General features: G+C 42.3%; 2 protein-coding genes across 2 annotated transcripts; one reads left to right on the forward strand and one right to left on the reverse strand.

The window, feature by feature from the left end:
* Positions 1 to 1211: 1211 nt before the first annotated feature.
* On the reverse strand, positions 1212 to 19398 carry LOC124649381 (DNA-(apurinic or apyrimidinic site) endonuclease). Its single transcript, XM_047189029.1, has 9 exons — positions 19126 to 19398; positions 17366 to 17458; positions 16724 to 16868; positions 15449 to 15647; positions 14861 to 14939; positions 13343 to 13404; positions 3203 to 3289; positions 2463 to 2566; positions 1212 to 1864 (listed from the first exon to the last, which is right to left on the reverse strand). The coding sequence occupies exons 1-9, from the start codon at positions 19381 to 19383 to the stop codon at positions 1779 to 1781; spliced, it is 1113 nt and encodes a 370-aa protein (XP_047044985.1). The 5' UTR covers positions 19384 to 19398; the 3' UTR covers positions 1212 to 1778.
* Positions 5542 to 8955, forward strand: LOC124649380. The gene is made up of 5 exons (XM_047189028.1): positions 5542 to 5652; positions 6027 to 6568; positions 6694 to 7920; positions 8119 to 8237; positions 8332 to 8955. The coding sequence occupies exons 2-5, from the start codon at positions 6037 to 6039 to the stop codon at positions 8734 to 8736; spliced, it is 2283 nt and encodes a 760-aa protein (XP_047044984.1). The 5' UTR covers positions 5542 to 5652; positions 6027 to 6036; the 3' UTR covers positions 8737 to 8955.
* Positions 19399 to 22666: the final 3268 nt, after the last annotated feature.

Below are 22666 nucleotides of genomic sequence, written 5' to 3' on the forward strand. Positions count from 1 at the left end.
CATCCAATTCTACACTTGCTTCTTGGCATCATAAATAATACAGCTTACATTTATGGAAATTTATCCCAGAAAGCTGCTCAGATATGCAGTGGCCCATTCGTGCAATTCTACACTTGGCTCTTGCATCTAATAGAACACAAGTCACTTTTATGAAAATTAGTGTAAGAAAGCTGCTCGGACGGTCAAAATAAGTTTCATGTTGGCCGCTTTCTATAGATCATGATCTATCAAAAGGTCATGTCTGCATATCGCAATATCAAAGAAGTATCATCCACCAAGTGAGGAATTAGATCACCAATCACCTCGTATTGACGTATTCCTTTGCACGGTTGACTAAAATAGCACCACAATATTAACATACACAACTCCTCCAAATGGGGAAAGCTATCCATCCAGCTTGCTGTAAACAAGGACATATGATTTTATCATGTGTTTTTTGATATCTATTCTAAAAGTCACTTCATATTTTTTAGTACTGTATGCAATTTATGGATAGTTTCATGAAAAATAACCACCCAGCAAGAAGGCCGTTTGGATGAGGACGGGTGAGGACACCAGATTGTTCCGACTTCAGTGAAAATTTCGAACTCATGTTGAGAAGGCAAATAGCTCTATTGATGTATTTTTATGCTACTGCCCCATAGGTATCACCGTACCAGAGTTATTACTCCAAAATCGGCAAACTTTGTAGAGGAAATTTTGCCCCATAAAAATGAGCAAACAAGGCCACCAGATCGCCTTTGATGACCTCCAAAAGGTAGTAAAATTCAGATAGGAAGCCATTCCGACTGGGTTTTTCTTTTGCGAAAAGGACCACCAATCTATTAATTAGCATCAACAACAGTATAAGAAACACCCAAAGTAATAGAAATTATAAAAAAGTCTTCGGCGCGGAGACTATGAACCCTGGAGCGAGCCGAAGGCAGAGCCGCCGTTCTCGCACCTCCATCAATGGAATCGGGCAAAACTTGTCAAAGTAGGGCTGGGACCTTATTTGGCTCCATTTCAAAGACAGAATACATCCTCAATCTCTTAGCTCGTCAAGCAAAGTCCGACTTGCCTCATGTGGACCAAAAGATCTCTATAGTACTTCGTGATAAATTGTTTAAGTTGCTCCTCCCCCTAGATGGTACGGCTCGTTTTGTTCTAATTTAAAATTTCTGTTTGTGACACCGATCGATGATCACGAGATAAAATACCTCTTGTTGTTACCACCCTTTAACATACTGAACCTTTAAAAAAACCTATTTAACATTCCCGAACTTGGCTCTGTGTTTCCAGCAGGTCTCCCCTTCTTGAATTAGCTTCGCCATCCTCTCCAAAGAACGTCGCCGCACGCTACAACCGTTTAACGCCAACCTCAAAGTTGGTTAGGCGCAAGGTTTCAGCCTTTTATCAAGTTCATCAATAATTGCCAATAGCCTTTTCTTTTCTTTATTGTTTACATATTTCCATCCACCCTCACAAAAAATGAAGAAGTGTGCATATTTCAAATTGCCAGCCCTCAATTGTTGTCCTACCCTGCTTCTCACGTTGCCAAACTCCTTTTACCCGGTTAACAAAATCGCCCGGTCCTACTCACCATAACTCTCAAACTTAAGAAGAGGTCAATTGTCGGAATGTGTAGCAGATCTGGTCACAGGAAATGTTTAAACTAATAATGCAGGTCACATAAAAATACACAAATATCTCATGAGAGGCCAACCACAGACGCTACACCTGAACTAACCTAATAATCAATTAATCCATGATGACCCGTTAAGACCAATACATAGAACTCAGACGGAGCTCTTCAATTCTGATGCTTCCACTGTTTCTTTGGAGAGTTCAAGTGAAACAGGACAGTGATCACTTCCATAAAATCCTGCGATCAAGAAATTCTATGGATTAAATCAAGGCAAAAAAAGGTTGATAAAAAAGACCAAGGCCAAAACATAGATAAGTATACACTTTGGGTATATATGAAGTGTATCATATTTACTATGCACATAGGATAAACAAGCAGTAAATCAATAAAGATTTGTAACAGCTCGCAGTTTAGGGCATTTCCAAACCTATCTATATTTGTATATTTGTCCTCCATATACCAAACAAACAAACTAGATAGGACAACTCTAATTTTCTGTTTTCTGATATTGAATATATAAAGACCAGCACATGGTCCAACCAACATCCTATCATCCACGGTCCCCTTCCCTTATTTATTTGCAGCAGATGATAGGCAAATAAACTTGCAAACCGAGGCTTAGCCAAGGATGGCTAGGAGTAGGAAGGGTTGACACACCCTTGCCCGCCCACTTTTGAGCTTCCGTGCTCGCAAATGTGGGTCGTACACACTTCTTCTAGTAATATAGCAGTCACTCTTTTTTGTTAAATAAATTAGAACTTTAGAAGGACCAAATATACAAACATATCACAGTATATAATAAATCACCACGCAGAGAAAGTTGTGCAATACAAACCTTCCAATTCAATTCCATGACCATGCATTTTACATGAATCTATTCTGTCCTTCAACCGTTCTGAAACAATGAAATAATCAATACGCATTCTCTTTCCTCGGTACCTGGAGAAATATTAAGCAATAAATGAGTCCATACAGAAAAAGATGAAGCGCATACACTATATCATTAGCATTCATATGTAGTAATTACGAAAGAACATTTGCTTGTCAGGAGACCATAAATAATTAATCATACTGCCAATTCCATTTTTATCAACAACATCACCATCAAAGCCTTTTTCCCAAGCAAGTTGGGGTATAGGCTAGATATGAAACCGAACGGAAACACAAGGAAACGTACGCCCCAACAAATTTCTATTGGGTTTCATATCCATAGGAATGGCTGGTTTTTTACGTCGACTCACCAAGCCTAACACAACACTCCTCCTTTACCCGGGCTTGGGACCGGCTATTCCTAAAAGGCATAGGCGGAGTTGCCAATTCCCTTTTCTATGTGCCTTAAATAAAATCAGATTTTTAAGATGGAGGATAATTTATTAATGTTAAACATTAGAGGAACATATGCTTACAAACCATATCTATATAACGGGATCAAATAACCCATCAGACATAAAAGAGAACAGCAGATAAACATTTAGGTGGCGACATGCTTCAATAATACACAGATAAAATCTGATAAACAACTGAAAACTATAATTAACAATTTAACAGTTATACAATCATGAAAATGTTTCTTACTTCCCAATTGGATTCCCAGACCAAGAGAAGCCACACTCCATATCTTTTTCTTTGTGCAGGTATCTGTAAGCATCTACCAGCTTTCCCCTGTATATTGACATGTAATTCCATAAGGTATTCAAGACAAAATAATCAATACCACAAAATATTAATGCCACTATGCAGTCAACTTATGCCTTCTTGATTTCCACCAACATGTCTTGTTCATCCTTCATTGTTTATCTTAAGTTTCATGCATCAACCAGTAGAACCAAAAGTCCGGACTGATGAAGAAGAGTGAGTGTTCCACATATACTTCAAACACCCCGTCTCACGTGTGGCTCAGCAAGGCCAAAACATGATAGAAAGAGGGCAAGCGGTTTCTTTTAATATTAAATTGCGAAAGCCAAAACTTGAACCCAAGACCTCTGCGCTGATACCATATTATGTTTCATGCATCAACCAGTAGAACCAAAAGTCCGAAATGATGAAAAAGATTGGCAATCCAAATTTAATTCATCAGTTTAAAGGTATGCTTTTCAGACCTGTTATTGAGTTAGTCCACAAATGGATGTTGTTCCCTATACTTTGAAAGACCTGTTTTGTGTCTCAGAAAAATCAATGGTCCATTTTGAATTTACTCATTGCAGCGACAAGTCAAGTGCTTATAAAAAAATAGAGGTTGTATTAACCAACAATATCTATATGATGATATGAGAACTTGTCATAAAACAACTTCCAATAGATTCTAGTGCCATTACAATTACAAATATATTGCAGAAGAATAGTGTGCTCAAAATTTGTAGTTTAGACACCACGTCGATTTCGAAAGGTCACTTATTTATGAACGGAACTATGGAAGTGATACCTTAGTCAGTAGAGGACGGAGTTTGTTGATAGAAACTTTGTGTTCGTCAGTGGTGGAATACATATCTAAACGTTCCAAGGACATTTCATAGTGCAATATATAGACTGGACAGTGGCGGAGCTAGCATGTAAGCACTGATATCAAATGGCACAAATAAATTTTTCTAATCTTCTTTAAACTACCAAAACATTCTCTCAAATTTGCAATTATACAAGTACAGTTAGAAGGGTGACCACAATGATATTTTGTCCTGGCTTCCCCCATGCTGAACAAGTTCTTCTAAATATATATAGACTCACGAAACATATACTTCATAGATGCAAATCGTAGATGATATTTATAGTGTATACCGAACACAATAGATGCTGATTTAGAACAAACATATTGTCCCCTGTTACGTTGAACATTTAACTTGCTGGAATACAGAAAGAATAAACTTTTTAGGGATTTCTATTTTCGTGCCCTCATGTCCTTAGTTGTACTCAGTTTTCCGAGCTCCTTAGTTTTTCCTCAGTTTTCCCCAAGCCCTTGTAAGGAGCTCGGACGGGAGGATTCCGTGTTCCGTGCTAATGTGTGGGGCCGCGTTGCGTGGGGCTGGTAGAAAAGGGACCGCGTGGGAAATTGGCATTTTCCAGAGCGCCTTTTCCCCTCTCTCTCTCTGTAACAGTTCTCTCTCTTTTCACCAAATTAGTATCAAATCTAGAGAAACTTCTATTTCTGTCTTTCTTCAATGATTATTGTCTTTTGGCCCTCGTTTTTTGCCTAATATGATAACAAATCTAGTAGCAAATCTAGAAGCTAGTATAGGATAAATTCACAGCAGCATAATAAATCAAGAAAAGTAAGTATAATACATAAACTGCATACAGCAGCCAAAAGCAGCCAATAACGATGTTAATGTTCACGACAAACTAAGCTGAAAATAATACAAGACGCACTATGTGGCCAACATGAAGATTAGGATACTCCAGGATGATGAATCTGTTCTTCATTCAGCATATATTTCTTCGTCGCTCCATTCTCTGATCTGAAGCAAATATTCATTGAACTCCTTCCGTCTGCAGTGTGCAGCCAATACATCCTCCAAACCAACGTTAAAAAAAGCGTACGCTTTCTTGCGCTTAAGCGCGAAAGCGAGCGAAGCGGAGGGCTAACGCTCGGTTTCAGCCCAAAGCGAACAGATAAGCGCAAAGCGGAAAAAGCGGGCCGATTAAGCGCTGAGCGTGCGCTTCCGCGCGCGGAAGCGAACGAGCGCGGAAGAAAAGCGAAGCTTGAGCGTCGATGGTTGCCGGCGGGAATCGGAAAAATCTGGGGAAGTGGAAGGGAATCGGCGCAATTAAGGTTGGCTAGAAGCCGAATCGACTATTCCTCCCGTCCATAAATGGAGAGATGGAGGCGGCACAGCTCCTCGTGCTCAGGCCGGCCTGCTGCTCCGTGCTCCTCGTCCGCCGCCGGGGAAGGGCATCCTCCGCCTCCCTCCGTCTCTTCCTCCGCGTCGGCTCCTCTCCTCCAGCAGCGCCCTTCATCCCCTCTCCGACTAGACGCCCAGAGCCCCAGGCCGGACCGCAGATCGATCTTGACGCCGGCCAGGTGCGCACATCAGGTCCGAATCTTGTTTCTATCCCCTTTCTTTTCTAGTTTTTTAGACTAGTGTGTCTCTCTGGTCTCTGATAGTGCTAGTAGTGTACTTGTATTCCACTACTTGGTTGGATTGCTGCTTGCTGGATGGATGCGTCGATGCATTGTGGATTGATCTGGTACTGCTTGATGTCTGCTCATCTAGTCATGCGTGTATTAGGTTGCTATGTAGCTGTGCTGCTGCCTGTTTGCGTTGTTGCTTCTCAGCTGCTGCCTGGGCTAGTAAAGTTAGATTAGATGTACACTGAATTAATTTAATGATTAGTTGATTGTTGGAACTGTTTAAGTTAGTTGTTAACTGCTGCTAGTGCTAAGATAATCTTGCAATTTTGTTTCTAGGTACTGTATAATGGATATCGATCCGGGTGCTGATGGGTCGGTGCCTCCGGTTCCTCCGGTACTGATCGGCAACTCAAGCGATGTTGGTTGGAAGTATGGCAAATATTGTGATCCAAACAACAAGAGTAAAGTGAAATGTGATTTTTGTGGACATATTAGCACCGGCGGCATCTACCGTTTGAAGAAACACATTGTAGGTGTGGACAATGTTGTGGCCTCATGCAAGAAGGCTACACCGGAAGCTAAGGAGGCTTGCAAGAAAGCTCTTGAGAAAACCGTAGTTACAAAGGGAATAAAGAGGCAACATGACCAAGATCTTAGAGAAGATGTGCATATCTCAAGCTCGGTAGGAGAGGAAGTATGTGTTGGGGGCTCAACCTCGGAGCCTAACAAAGTGGGTCCAATGGACAAGTTTGTGCGTCCTATTGATGGAAAATCAAGCAAGGAAGAAGCCTTGAGGCAATTAAGTATGAATGAGGCTCTATTTAAGGAGAGAGTGCATCAAGCTTCACAATATGTTGCTAGATGGGTGTATACACATGGTATGCTGCAATTACATTAGTCTTTTACTTGCAGATTTTTATTTACTTGCTTTCTGTTTTTTACTTGCAGTTTTTTAGTTACTTGCAGAAATCTTACATGCTGTTTTTTACATGTGTTTTTGTAGCTATACCATTCAATGCTCTTGACAACGATGAGTTCAAGCAAATGTGTGAGGCCATTGGAAAGTTTGGCCCCGGGTATGAGCCTCCTAGTCAATTTGATCTTCGTGAGAAGTTGTTGACTGAGGAATATGCAAGAACCAAATCTTTGCTAGACAATCGTGAAGCGCAAAAGATCAAGCTTGGATGCACCATTATGACCGATGCATGGACGGACATGAAGAGGAGAAGCATAATGAATGTGTGCATGCATTGTAGCGGAGGAACTTCTTTCCTCAAGTCAAAGGAGACCTCGGATGTGTCACATACTGGGGAAGTCATATTTGAACTAGTGGACAAAGCAATTGAGGAGGTAGGGGCTAAACATGTGATGCAAGTTTGCACGGACAATGCTTCCAATAACATGGCAGCCAAGAAGTTGTTGCTTGAGAAGAGGCCAAAAATATTTTGGACCTCTTGTGCAACTCACACCATCAACTTGATGCTTCAAGGAATTGGCAACATCAAAAGGTTCAAGTCCATAGTGGACCAAGCACAAAAAGTCACCATCTTCATCTATGCGCATCACAAGACTTTGGCATATATGAGGAAATGCACAAAGAGGAGAGATATCGTAAGGCCGGGGGTGACTAGATTTGCTTCCAATTTCCTTACTTTGCAAAGCTTGGCGGAAAAGAGAGATGCTCTAAGGGGTATGGTGGTTGATAGAGCATGGGAGGAGATGCCGATTGTGAAGACCAAGAAAGGAAAAGATGCCACAGCCACCTTGATGGATGCTAACTTTTGGAAGGGGGTGACACTATGCTTAAAGGTGTTTGAGCCATTGGTTTCCCTTCTTCGTTTGGTTGATGGGGATGTCAAGCCATCTTTGGCTTGGCTTTATGGAGAAATGTTGAAGGCAAAGACCAAGATCAAGGAAGCATTTGGAAATAATGAGAAGAACTATAGAGAGACTATAGCCATTATTGACAAGAAGTTGAAAGGAAGGCTTGATAGTCCATTGCACAAGACCGCATATCTCTTGAATCCACACTACGCTTATGCTAACAAAGATATCTTTGATGATTCAAGCATGACCGTAGCTCTCATGAAATGTGCGGAGCAATATTTTGGAGAAGATGAGATATCTGCGAAGAAAATGATCAATGATGAGTGGCTCCTATATGAAAACATGGAAGGACCTTTCAAGAAAAAGCTTGCAACTTCATGGGAAAGGGCAGATTACAATCCCGGTAATGCTTGCCCCAGATTTGGCCCCTGTTTTGCCCCTGTTTGGCCCCAGATTTGCCCCTGTTTGGCCCCAGATTTGCCTCTGTTTTGCCCCTATTTTGCCCCAGATTTGCTGCTGATTTGCTTGTTGTTTTGTTGCTGTTTTGCTGTAGTTTTCCCCCCTGTTTTACTGCTAATAGTCGGAATATTATTATTTGCAGTTGGATGGTGGAAGATGTATGGAACAGAAGTTCCTTTGTTGCAAAACATGGCAATGAGGATCCTATCATTGACTTCTAGCTCTTCCGGCTGTGAAAGAAACTGGAGCATATATGAAATGGTTGACTTCTTAACTATTATCTTTCAATTACAGTTAGTGAATTTGCATTGTTCATACTCTCAATCTAAACTCTAATTATTTCTCGCACTTGTAGATTCACACCAAGAGAAGAAATAGACTAACGATTGACCGCCTCAACAATATGGTCTATATACAATTCAATACAAGGATGCTGTCCAAAAGACAAAGGTTGAAGGATAAGAGGAAAGCTGATTCTCTTCTAAGTACTGATGCATCTGAAGCTCAAGGATGGCTTTTCGAAGGAGGGGATGATTATGCACTGGTTGTTTTTAGAGATGAGGAGGATGGAGACCAAGGCGTGCATCCGGCTTCGGGGATACCATATGATGTGATAGGAGAAGCAATGGGAGCACAAGAGCAGCTCCAAGTTCGTAGGAGCGCAAGAGTGAGAGATCTTGAGGAGGAGGAGTTTGAGTCCGATGAAGAGGATGTGCTAGAGGAGGATGAAATTGAGTATGAGGATGATGATGAGTATTGATCACTTCATGTTCATGATCATACCATCATAGACAGATGCCTTAGAGTCTTGGGGATATGATGGCGTCCATGTGTGCTTAATTGAGTTAATTCTTGTGTTTTGTTATGTTGTGTGAAACTTGCCACTGGAACTTGGAACCTCTTTTCTTTCATGTAATGTTGTGTGAGAGCAACGTGAGACTATGCAGCAATCAGCATGCACTAATATGTTGTGTGGCCATGTGGGTCTTATAAGTTATAATATTGCTTGTTAGTTGTTTCTTGTCTGATGATTGAATAGTATCGTTTGCAACTTTTGACATTTGATTGGTAAATGCTAATATTTGATTGCTGTGTGCATATAGCTTCTCGAGAAAGGATTCGGAGTTGGAGAACAAGAAAGTGGAGAAAAACCGAGCCAAATCAAGGTATATAAACCATATTCTTTATTCTTCTTGCAAATGTAGCATTACATGCATGCGTATGATACAAAAATACAACCTATTATGGTCTATTGTATGCCTAGATGGCCTTCGCTGCCCCTGTCCGTACGATTTTACCCTGAACGCTTAAGCAGCGCTTAAGCAGTAGTTCGTCTAGGCTGAGCCTCACCGCTCGCTTAGCGCTCAGCGCTTTTTTGAACCTTGCTCCAAACGGTATGGCCTTTGTTCATTTCTCAGACCGTAGTTTCCTAATCTATCCACACGTAGTGGCCACTCATCTACCCTGTGGACACTGAGAGCCGCTCTCTCCATACCGTCAGTAACATTGGCAGTCGTGCCTGCTTCGTCCATTATATCCGGTGTATCTCCGTCGACACCAGAGTGCACCCGATACTTCGACCTGGCTGCATCTACTACGTGGATTTGGGTTATATGCAGCCAGGTCGAAGTATCGGGTGCACTCTGGTGTCGACGGAGATACACCGGATATAATGGACGAAGCAGGCACGACTCTGACGGTATGGAGAGAGCGGCTCTCAGTGTCCACAGGGTACACCAATGGTTGACCTTCCTCCAAATGCCTGTTGTCACGCCGCCGCCCAACAACACAAGCAGCAGATCACCATCCGACTTCACAAGGTAGAACTTGTCATTTCCAAGTTCTGAAAATGAAAAATAGTGTCTCCATGTTGACAGTTTTCGCGCGCTGCTCCAACTGGACATTGTTGGTGCACACTAATTTTCTGAACTCAAAATTGTTCATAGCTATTGCATGCAATTCACCATTGAACGGGGTAATGCAACGCAGAGAATGGTGCTCGATCGAAAATCTTCCTTCTCTCAAATCTTCATCTATACCCTTAGTTGGAGTGCTCTCATCGACCCAAGCAATTTCCGCAGCAATTTCCGCCGGGTAAACTGTGGAAACGAAGACTATAGTCGGGGACTTCATTACAATGACTGACTCCAGAATAACAGATGGCATCTGCGTCTCAAACATAGTGTTCAATGTCTTTGTGAGTGGGTTCAGAAGCCGTATCTTATGCGGTTGGTTCTTCTAAGCAAGCACGATGACGCCACGGCAAAAGCCGACGAAATAGTATCTAAAATATATTGATGAAGATAACATTCAGCACTAAGATGTTTACGATTAAAAATAAAAATAGATTAACTCTATAGATATGGAGGAATTTGAACCTTGCATGAACTTCCGTTAGATCGATGGTGACGTAGCGCGATGTGCAGAGGTGGAGGAAGGTGAAATCAGCGGCGCGTGTTCTACCATGATCAATTCGTGCAGGTGCATGTCCAGCTCAGGTAAACCTGAGCGCCAATTTCTACAAACTTGCCTCAAAGCAGAGTAGGTGTCCACGTACTCCTTGTTCGCCAGTAAGCAGTCGCCGATCTTGTGAAGTGGTCCGTCAGCCATGAGAGAGGCCCAGTTCACGGAGGCGCCGCGTTTGGATGCGCCGCCCTCGGAGGCGACGGCCTCGGATGCAACGGGCTCGGCGGCGACGGGCTCGGATGCGAGGGGCTCGGAGGCGATGGGCTCGGAGGCGACGGGCTCGGAGGCGACGGCCGCCGGCGCATTCTTCTTCTCCATCGCCGGCAAGGGAGCGCGCGTAGGGCGGTTGGGGTTTTTTCCTTCGATTTGGAGAAGTTGATGGGACGTGAGAGGCGTGGTTGCGTGAGTGAGAATGAGAGGCGTGGTTGCGACGCGTGTCGCGGTGCGCAGCGGTTAGGCGGTGCGCGTGTTGAGACCAAACATCTAGTTTTTTTGAGAAACTGCCGAGACCAACCGTCACCTCTCCCTCCCTCTGCACACAGTCTCATTCTCACTCACGCACGCAACCACGCCTCTCACGTTCCATCAACTTCTCCAAATCGAAGGAAAAACCCCAACCGCCCTACGCACGCTCCCCTGCCGACGATGGAGAAGAAGAATGCGCCGGCGGCCACCGAGCCCATTGCATCCGAGCCCGTCGCATCCGAGGCCGTCACCGCCGAGCCCGTCGCCTCCGAGGGCGGCGCATCCAAATGCGACGACTCCGTGAACTAGGCCTCTCTCATGGCTGACGGACCACTTCACAAGATCGGCGACTGCTTACTGGCGAACAAGGAGTACGTGGACACCTACTCTGCTTTGAGGCAAGTTTGCAGAAATTGGCGCTCAGGTTTATCTGAGCCCGACGTGCACCTGCACGAATGGATCATGGTAGAACACGCCCTTCCACGCGCCGCTGATTTCACCTTCCTCCACCTCCGCACATCCCGCTACGTCACCATCGATCTAACGGAAGTTCATGCAAGGTTCAAATTTCTCCATATCTATAGAGTTAATCTATTTTTATTTTCAATCGTAAACATCTTAGTGCTGAATGTTATCTTCATCAATATATTTTAGATACTACTTCGTCGGCTTTTGCCATGGCGTCATCGTGCTTGCCTAGAAGAACCAACCGCACAAGATACGGCTTCTGAACCCACTCACAAAGACATTGAACACTATGTTTGAGACGCAGATGCCATCTGTTATTCTGGAGTCATTCGTTGTAATGAAGTCCCCGACTATGGTCTTCGTTTCCACATATTACCCGACGGAAATTGCTTGGGTCGATAAGAGCACTCCAACTAAGGGTATAGATGAAGATTGGGGAGAATGAAGACTTTCGATCGAGCACCATTCGCTGCGTTGCATTACCCCGTTCAATGGTGAATTGTATGCAATAGTTGTGAACAATTTTGAGTTCGGAAAATTAGTGTGCACCAACAATGTCCAGTTGGAGCAGCGCGCGAGCACTATCAACATGGAGACACTATTTTCATTTCCAAAACTTGGAAATGACAAGTTCTACCTTGTGAAGTCAGATGGTGATCTGCTACTTGTGTTGTTGGGCGGCAGCAGTGACAACGGGCATTTGGAGAAAGGTCAACAATTGGTGTACCGTGTGGACACTGAAAGCCGCTCTCTCCATGCCGTCAGTAACATTGGCAGTCGTGCCTTCTTCGTCCATTATATCCGGTGTATCTCCGTCGACACCAGAGTGCACCGGACACTTCGACCTGGCTGCATCTACTACACGGATTTGGGTTATATCAGAGAGTACTTTGATGATATAAAGGCCTAGGATGAGTGGCCACTACGTGTGGATAGATTAGGAAACTACGGTCTGAGAAATGAACAAAGGTCATACCGTTTGGAGGATGTATTGGCTGCACACTGCAGACGGAAGGAGTTCAATGAATATTTGCTTCAGATCAGAGAATGGAGCGACGAAGAAATATATGCTGAATGAAGAACAGATTCATTCATCCTGGGGTATCCTAATCTTCATGTTGGCCACATAGTGCGTCTTGTATTATTTTCAGCTTAGTTTATCGTGAACATTAACATCGTTATTGGCTGCTTTTGGCTGCTGTATGCAGTTTATGTATTATACTTACTTTTCTTGATTTATTATGCTGCTGTGAATTTATCCTATACTAGCTTCTAGATTTGCTACTAGATTTGTTACCATATTGGGCAAAAAACGAGGGCCAAAAGGCAACAATCATTGAAGAAAGACAGAAATAGAAGCTTCTCTAGATTTGATACTAATTTGGTGAAAAGAGAGAACTGTTAGAGAGAGAGAGGGGAAAAGGCGCTCTGAAAAATGCCAATTTGGGCCGAGAGAGACATAACCGAGCTCTCACGTACAACCAAACGCGGTCTCGTCCTGTCCCACGCGGTCCCTTTCTACCAGCCCCACGCGACGCGGCCCCACACGTCAGCACGGAACGGTTAACTAAACGGGAATCCTCCCGTCCGAGCTCCTCCTGAGGGTTTCAAACAAGTGATTGAGGAAAACTGAGGAACTAAGGAGCTGGAGAAAACTAAGTACAGCTAAGAACCTGAGAGCACGAAAATAGAAATCCCAACTTTTTATGTTTCCATGATCACAGTTCCACAGTATTCACATCTGAGATGCTTATTATGGTCTGTTTTTGCTGCTACGGTCCAAATAGAGATGATAATGCGCTCAGCCCTATATCAACGTGGGGCCAACAATGATGGCTAAGGTAAGTTGAGCATGCAAACCAAATTAAAAGGATGCATGTACTTGTTCAAGGACGGCATCCATTTGAGAATAGACGGAGTGTTCTACCAAACGAAAATAATGCTGAAATGTATTAGTTTACACTTACTGGGACAATAAATTGCCAAACCGCTGTCTCTCGGCCAGGGTGAACCCTGGCTGCCCACAGTCCTGTAGAATAAATAGAGATTTCATTGCATTAATGCAATGGCCCAAAGGATGCGTCAGTAATGGGGTACCAGTCATCCAGTAACACTTAAAGATGGACTGACTATATAATGGAGAATAGGATGTTATGTGATAGTCCAGACATTGAACATCTGTTAGGGGCTTAAGGCTCTGTTTGCTATTGCTCAGGATATAACGCCCTTTAGTTGTCGAATTATGTCTTGGGGAAAAACATAAAATTTTCAGTGTGAATTCTTTGGAAAAACAATTCTTATTGCTTATTATCAATAAGACAACCTTATAGCCATACGCGGTATATATATTAAATTATGAGTAAAAAAGCACGTCCGTAATTACAAAATTATAACTATGGCTACCACCCAATGAACTGCTAACCTATTTGCACAAAATTCTATGGTTTGAAAAGCTTGCCAGCTAAGGGCATGTACAATGCAAGATGCTTAGAGAGGTGCTTAGAGAAATAAACTGGTTTTTGGTTAAGCACCGGTGCTTATTGATACTAGGCAGATGCCTAACTAGGCACCTCTCCTACACAAATAAGCACTGACACTTACGAAAATGCTCGGTTTATTTTTGTAAGCGCTCATCAAAGCACCTTGCATTGTAGATAGCCTAATGCCACATATGTGTAACCTGAGCTATTCACTAAGCCAGTCTATTTGCTGCCATGGCTACAGCAATAGCTCTTGTTGGTAGATTTCTGAAAGCCTATCTGTCCTGAGTTTGGCTTCATTTGTAGAAATGCATACTTCCTCTGTTCAATAATGTACCTTTTAGATATTTTAATGTGGACTAGATACGGACCAAAACGAGTGAACTTTACACACTAAAACGCGTCTAGATACATGCATTTACGAAAAATGCTAAAAGGTCTTACACTAGTGGATGGAGAGAGTACTTTTTTCTGATAAACTAACTTTAATAGGCAAATTGCAAGGTGAGTTAGGCTACTGTTGGTATCTTTTAAAAATGATATAATAATTGGGCTATATGCACCTATGGTTCAGAGGCCAGGGGTATAACAGAAGCTTCCATTTTCTATAAAATAATTGCAAGTTAAGATTCTGAAACTAAAATATGAAACACAATATTAAAAAGGAGATGAAATAAGCAATCGATAAACATAAATCAAGTATAACACAGTAAGACAGGAGAGATTTTGGCTGTCCTCAATTGTACATCCTATTTCATTAGCACGATGGACATATATATTGGGCCAGACGTACCAAAACTAGACTAGATGGGCCAAATCGTCCTATAACCAAGCCTAGGATTAACACCATGGCCCATTTGGATTTGTTTGACAAGCAGCATATAGGCGAGAGTTGAAGGATGTATAACAGATTATGGCAAGAATTATTTCCAACACGTGTGCCATGGTAACATAAACTGGATGTACAACAGTAACCAATGATTGCATATGTAAAGTAAACAATACCTCTTTATTTGGAGGGATATATCCATTGAGCTTAGCACTGCTAAAAAAATCAGGATGGCTGACATCGATCTCATCGTGACTGAAAGATTTCAAAACAAAAAAGTAACGTTCAGGGGCTAAGGTTTGGTTAAGAAGCTCATTCTGTCTATATCTTGTATAGAAAACATGGATTCCTCAAGGATGGCCACGTAAAGTAATGAAATTTCTTTCCCTTACCTTGGGAGTTCTCGCTCAAAAATATTTAGTTGAAGTACATTTTCTAATTATGAGCGATCATCAAAAATATGTAGGTTGAACAGCCTATCATTAAGGAAACTGGGAATTTGAACCGACTTCAACAGCCACAGCCTTGTGCTTCACCACTAGGCCACATGGATGGCCCCAATTGTGAAGTTTGGGTTAGCCATATAAAAAGAAAATCCACAACTCAAATGCTTTATTAATTTTATGTTGTATTCAGAAGACTCAAATTGATTCAATTTGAACTAAAACCATGACAATTATGGAACAAAGGGAGTAGATAGTAACTTTACGGCGGAGGACATATATAATAACAATAACAAAAATCAGCAACAGGTTCTTAATTACCTAACGTTCAAGTCTCCACACCAGATTAAGGGCTTGTCTACTTGTTGAACAAACTCCAACATTCTTTTATCCCACTTTCTTCTTCTTTGAAATGAATTTTCCTCCTCTTTCCACCCATTGTTTGGAGCATATGTGTTTAGTAACAACAATGATTCAAATTCCACAATGATGACACGGCCATCTGCCTCATGCTTCGAAGCTGAAACAGGTAAAATACTATGCTTTCAGAAAGAATAGTAGTTTCTGCAAAAATGAATTCCAGAAAGGAGGCAAAAGTATTTCAGAATGCCCAATTTATTTGTCCCTACCACTGTCACAGCCCCACATCTACTGCGCCACAAGCCCCCCCTTCCACCGCCCCAGTGATTAGGAAGGTATGATCCCCTTTGATCATCCGTTTTCTTGAAGGAAAAGAGACAAACAGTAGCATGTCAATGCACTATCACTGTGCCATAACTAAAATATGGCAGCTCTTTTTTCGATAAGCTACTCTTACAGCTAAGGTTCAATTTGATATATGGCAGTATCAACTTCGTGTATCCATATATGCCAGTATCAACTTCGTGTATTCATATATGACCATAAAGTTTATTCCAATTGCCTCTTCATTTCAAAATGACCATAAATGTTAAGATTCTGTTTGATAATGCGAATACAAGAAGAAGCACTAGGTGCTAGGAGGGAAGCAACATGCTGCCTCAGGTCCCAGCCCAACAAGTCGTCGAAGCAGCATCAGCCAAGGTGGCCACAGGAGCATACACCCTCAGATGTTACTGCACATGGCCATCAAATCCCACCTCTTATATACAGGTATACTCACATATATCTCCTCTACCTCTGATAAATAGCCTGCCAGCATAATACAGCAGCTCTCTAAGAGTTTTATGTTTTTTGCTAATTTTCATCAAAACTGACGCGTAGAAGTCAGCAGCAGTACCGTGCCAGGGAGGCTGGATCTGCCTAGGCGCCTAGCTCTCTCATTAGACCTCAGAAGCTTGATGTTATGGCTTTTGGAAAATACATACGTACTACTGGAGAAATTACCACCTTCTTGGGTGTAAGACTTTATAAAAGTAGATCCTATAACACAGCCACAAAACTAAATTAAGACAAGAGCCATCATATGAACGGTAGCTGACAAAGCTGACTACAGATCCTATAACATAATCACAATTTTTTTGAACATGACGAAATAAGATGTTTAGTGAAGCACGGGACATTTTAAAAACCTGTGTAACTGGGGAGACTTGCTAAATCTCTTGAAATTAAACTTACATCTTCTATCCAAGTTGAATGACACTTTCTTTGGTTCAAACTTCTTCTTCACAAACACAGCTGTGCCTGCATATTTTGATTCTGAAAGGGACCACCAGACACGGTAGTCTTTGAAAGGTGAACTCGACAAAGCACGCAGCACAGTCTGCATGACCATCAAGAAGTGATTGTGACATTAATTCACTATAAGCCCAACAAATGCAGAAGCTATAGAAGTGTATACTGAAGAGAGAAAACAGGCTATGGAAACTAAGTTGATACTAATTCATAATAGTTTCCTGCTGGTTCACTTGGCCACATATGCAAATACAGTCACCACAAATACATCAAGACTTCAGGATGCAACTGATACAGATGAAAGACCAATTCAACTGATACAGATGAAAGACCATTTTTTACCTAATCTAGAGTAAATTTCTCAAAATTGCATATGAAAAACTATCACAAAAACACCCTTCAAAGAAGCATTTTCAACAAACAACATATCTATCACAGAAAAATAAGTTTTACGAAGCATTTTCAAGGAACTACATGTCTTCTTCCATAATGTTGTGGTTGTATTTCAGTCAGAACCAACAGGGCCTGATATGTGGGACCCACTTGCCATAATTACAGGGTAGAGGGTTGCTTCTTTAGCACTACCTGTTTTTCTTCACGAGACGAGCTTGTGTCGTCTTTTAGCTCACTAGGATTTTTTGGTCCCCCTTTTGAACCAGCTGCAGGCATTCGCACTTCCTGGCAAGTGGCAAAGAAGCTCAGTGAACAGCTTTCTCATTGATATATATGCATAATGCTAATATGCTTAGATTGTATTTATGAAGTATAATAATAAAAAATAGCAGAGAACCCAACCAGCAAACAGCAAACTAGCTGTGATTACTGATTAGGAGTGTAAAATAAAGCAATAATTTGTGGGTAAGGAACCTAGACACTAAAACAGGCTAACAGTAGTAAAATTAAGCTGTTAAGTTGTCATAAATCATAACAACTAAGGGTATTGGAATTAAAAAAGAAATAAAGACCTTGACCTGTCAATTTTACAAAAGGTGGGGTTTGGCATAACCCCTGGCATACTGTACAAAAACAAGAACCCAGGGCGGATTTGGACATCAACTATTGAGCTACAGTTTCCAAACAGACTTGTTTAATCGATCCACCACATCCAGACAGCAGAATGTATAGAAGAGCATAAGCTTTCTCATACAATGATTTAGCTTGAGAAGTACTTCAACAAATGGTCTATAGTTTTTTGAAATTGTACTATTGCTGCACATGCTATTTGTGTCAGTAGTAGCAGTTGAGTGGCTACTTGAGCAAACAAATAACCAGGATAGGAACACTAGGACTGACATAAGTAATAGAAAAACTGAAAGCTAGTTTTTCTTGGCGCAACGTTGCCAACACCATAATTACAAGAAATAGGCAAGTAAATATCAGTCACAGATCTAAGAACATTTACATTGCATTTGTCTGTTTGATAAAATGCTTAACACAACCTCTCCAAACACCACCCTAGCATCTAGAACCATCAACATTGCCTGTCCTCCTTTTAGAAGGCCCTCCGGTCTTATTTAATTGACTCGGATTTAGTATAAAGTTGTACTGAATCCGAGTCAATTAAAAGAGACCGGAGGGAGTAGAAGAGAAGGGGAGTTCTAATCTCGGGAAATGTCCCAATTCGACAAGAGGAATCCACCCCCAATTAAGAATTACATAGTAGGCCAGGCCTTGTTGCATCGTGTTCAAACATTGCTAAGCATGCCAAAAGATCACAAAAAATGCACTTCAGGAGTCCTCAGTTGGCACCAGTTAGTAAGCTACGAACCTACGACTATGGCCACCAGGATTCATGTGTCGCTTGCTTCTCTAAGATCTTCAATGAAGACTTTGTCTGCCTTGTAGAAATGCTTTTAGTTTCGGCATGTTGCCCTCTTGTTTCTTTTGCATAGAACCTTCAGTTTTGTCTATGTACTCCGTGAAAGTTGGTACCCTGGTTTTATGACTTCATCTGCCATTTATATCTTTGCTTATAAAATCGGGCAATCGCCTTTCATCTAAAAAAGCTAAGACAATTTGCACCTTTGACGATTTACCATCAGTCTCGCAAGGAATGCCACACGCAGGCTTCATATGTTTGCAAATAGAAGGGAATAAACCCTAGCGGACAATAATTGGATTCATCTTGGCATAAAAGGACAAGTAATATGAGACGCCCCCAATGTGCTCGATGAAATGCCTCCGAGCAAGGGCAGCTCTTGCATGCCACATTGCAGCATACCCGCATAAAAATCCCTCCGAACAGTACATAGAGGTGCAGTTTAAAGTTAAAACCCTAGGAAGCAAGCAAATCCGGACACAGAAAAGGGCGCCGAGTGAAACCCTCGGTGTCTTAGAAAGTTCACCTGGATGCAGATGACGTCGGGGTCAAGGCGGGCGACGAACTGACAGAACGCGGACCAGTCGCTCTTCATCCGGAGGAGAAGGCTGTTGGCGTTCCACGTTACGAACCTGCGCGGCTCCTCGCAGGGAGCCCCCTCCCCGCCGCCGGCGCTGGCCGCGGTGGCGTCGGGGCCATCGACGCAGTCAGAGGCGGCGGCCCCGGTGGGCCTCTTCTTGGCGGGGGAGCCGTCCTTGGGCACGGGCTGGAAGAAGCGCTTCATCGCCTGCGGCTGCGGCAGCGCTCCTCGGCCGCGGAGGAGAGAGTCGAGAGATCACCAAAACTGAAAGGGGCAACGTGTCCAGAACGGATTTTTAGAACACATGGTTTTTTGTTCGTAAATCTTCACTCCTTGCATAAAAAATAGCATCGGTGAAAATCTAAATATTTGTTACAGGTCAAATTAAAATTGGACACGTGTGCATCCATTTGGTAGACCCGAGTGCACCGTAGAGAAAAGGATGAACGATGGCCGGAGCGAAAGAACAGAAGATGGAAGAGAAGCACACCAACTGACCAACGCCCCACCTTTATTCTCTTCCCCTCGTCGTGGGTATAGGCTAAAGCACTAGCAACCACTAGTCTAGCCGTCACTCCTCACATCCCTCTAAGCCCCCTCCTTCCACTCACCAATTTCTTCTTCGGCTCAATTTCGGCAACGCACCTCTCCCACAAACTTAAGCTGCCGACGATCTGACCCCCACCCTAACCCTAAGATTATTAATTGCCTTCGTTGCAACGTTAGCGTCTCTAGGCCGTTCATAGGCACATCTCTAATCTAAAGAGAGAATGTTATTGTTATGTTGTCCCCACTCTGGAGTATGATTGACCATTTGCATTGGAAAAATAAATGGTAAAATGGTAGATCGATGCAATAAACTAAAAGTAATACATACCTATTTGTTGCGAAGTGATTGCTTCGCACCTTTCAATATTTCTTTGACTTATAGTGCTATCTTCCACCGAATTACGGTTAGACTCGTAGGTTAGTCTTCAAAGTGATGGTCGTCAGGATGGTACCGATTACCTCTAAAGGTATCGGGGATGGAAAGGTAATCCAACCCAGGTGCTAAGAGCACCTTGCGAAAACGGGTTGAAGATACCTCCTCATGGAAGTGACCAATCTTTGGAGGCATCCCCTTCGGCCTTTTACAGGAGCTGCCCTCTCAAGCAATCTTGGAGGGAATGCCCTCTCCAACAACCTTGCTAATGGTCCTCGGCAAAGCACTATAAAAAAGATGCCTCATACTTAGCACACCAACATACACTTTAGACACTATAACAAGAAGAACAAGGTTGTCATACTATAAAGCAAAAAAATGTGCTTCTAAGTGTTGGAACTAAAGGATCATGCATGGGTATGCACAAACAATGTACTTATACCACAATGTCCTTTAGGCCAACCCTTGAACACAAGGTGTAGCAGTCTTCTTGGTGTATACTTCTTGATCGTTTGAAAGCTAAAAATTGTTATGCAATAAACTAGTAGGTAGAATAACTGCCTCATAATAGACCATATGCTTTGAAAGCACTATGTCACATTTTCATTGTGAGTGGATGCAAAACAACAAAGAGCAGAGAGTCATACTAAATTAAAGAGATAATCATTGTTTTACCAAGGATCATGCGCAAGCAAGTATGGTACATAGCAGTAGGCACAACAAGGCTATCCCTTGAACCGAATGACTAATCATATCGACAATGTTAGAAAACAATGTAAAGTTAGAGCGTGCTAGTGCCTCATATGTGTATTGTGTGTGCAAAGATCAATCACAACTGACATGCAATTGGTCCAACCCACTCAGACTCTTTGAGACACATCATGTGAACTAATCATCGGCCTAATCAGCAATCAAACCTTCTACCGAACATCGTCAATTGCATTAGCATAGTTTATCAGAGTGAACCAACCTACATGGTTTAGTTTCTCCCTTCATGTAAGGCAAGGTGTCAAGGTCATATGAAAAATAAACTATGTGCCCTCTAAAAGGACACGAATGCCACCTAAATGGGGTGGTGAATAGGCGGTTTAAAACTTTTACGATATTTGTTTGAATAAATGCGGAATAAAAGTAGCGTTTAATTTGTCATGCATAAAGCCTATAAAACTAGGGTTCAAAAATAATCGGGACATGTGGAGACGATGATGTTTCTCGAAGTTCACACTCTTGCGAGTGCTACTCTCTGTTGGAGCGGTGTGGAACCCAAAGCACCCCAAATGCCACGAAGGCCACAACATATTCTCTTCGAGCCTTCCCACAAAAAGGGAAGTCCTCGATCCACTATCGAACCTTGAGGGTGGTCATCGACCCCGTACAAGTTTGGGGCTATGTCCAACACTTAATTGGAGCCTCCCAAGAAATAGCCACGAAAGCCTCACGTTTGAGGAATCTCCACAACTTAATTGCAGGCCCCAAGAACACCACTAAGCCACAAAGTCTTCTAGGGTCCAAAGACCCAAGAGGAACAATCTCCGAGTACAAGCACCCGAAGGAAATATCTCACAAACTTTTACCTCCACGTATCACCGCAGAGAACTCAAACCCATGCTGTTGGAGATATGCCCAAGAGGCAATAATAAAAGTGGTAGTATATATCTTTATGTTTATGATAAATGTTTATATACCATGCTATAATTGTATTAACCGAAACATTGATACATGTGTGATATGTAAACAACAAAGAGTCCCTAGTATGCCTCTTAACTAGCTTGTTGATTAATGGATGATTAGTTTCATAATCATGAACATTGGATGTTATTAATAACAAGGTTATATCATTGTATGAATGATGTAATGGATACACCCATATTAAGCGTAGCATAAGATCTCGTCATTAAGTTATTTGCTATAAGCTTTCGATACATAGTTACCTAGTCCTTATGACCATGAGATCATATAAATCACTTATACCAGAAAGTTACTTTGATTACATCAAACACCACCTGCGTAAATGGGTGGCTATAAAGGTGGGATTAAGTATCCGGAAAGTATGAGTTGAGGCATATGGATCAACAAGTGGGATTTGTCCATCCCGATGACGGATAGATATACTCCGGGCCCTCTCGGTGGAATGTCGTCTAATGTCTTGCAAGCATATGAATAAGTTCATAAGAGACCACATACCACGGTACGAGTAAAGAGTACTTGTCGGAGACGAGGTTGAACAAGGTATGGAGTGATACCGAAGATCAAACCTCGGACAAGTAAAATATCGTGTGACAAAGGGAATTGGTATTGTATGTGAATGGTTCATTCGATCACTAAAGTCATCGTTGAATATGTGGGAGTCATTATGGATCTCCGCATCCCGCTATTGGTTATTGGTTGGAGTGAGTACTCAACCATGTCCGCATAGTTCACGAACCGTAGGGTGACACACTTAAAGTTGGATGTTGAAATGGTAGTACTTGAATATGGAATGGAGTTCGAATATTTGTTCGGAGTCCCGGATGAGATCCCGGACATCACGAGGAGTTCCAGAATGGTCCGGAGAATAAGATTCAT

Source organism: Lolium rigidum, chromosome 4 (genome assembly GCF_022539505.1).
Source record: "Lolium rigidum isolate FL_2022 chromosome 4, APGP_CSIRO_Lrig_0.1, whole genome shotgun sequence".
Lineage (NCBI taxonomy): Eukaryota > Viridiplantae > Streptophyta > Magnoliopsida > Poales > Poaceae > Lolium > Lolium rigidum.

Excerpts from the sequence above, each read along its gene's own strand:
- LOC124649380 (XM_047189028.1), top strand. The coding sequence starts at position 6,037 with ATGGATATCGATCCGGGTGCTGATGGGTCGGTGCCTCCGGTTCCTCCG. Across the intron at positions 6,569-6,693 it reads TAGATGGGTGTATACACATG|CTATACCATTCAATGCTCTT; the intron begins GTATGCTGCAAT and ends GTGTTTTTGTAG. Across the intron at positions 8,238-8,331 it reads ACTGGAGCATATATGAAATG|ATTCACACCAAGAGAAGAAA; the intron begins GTTGACTTCTTA and ends TCGCACTTGTAG.
- LOC124649381 (XM_047189029.1), bottom strand. The coding sequence starts at position 19,383 with ATGAAGCGCTTCTTCCAGCCCGTGCCCAAGGACGGCTCCCCCGCCAAG. Across the intron at positions 14,940-15,448 it reads TGTGGAGACTTGAACGTTAG|TCACGATGAGATCGATGTCA; the intron begins GTAATTAAGAAC and ends GAAATCTTTCAG. Across the intron at positions 3,290-13,342 it reads TTTGGCAATTTATTGTCCCA|GGGAAAGCTGGTAGATGCTT; the intron begins GTAAGTGTAAAC and ends GTCAATATACAG.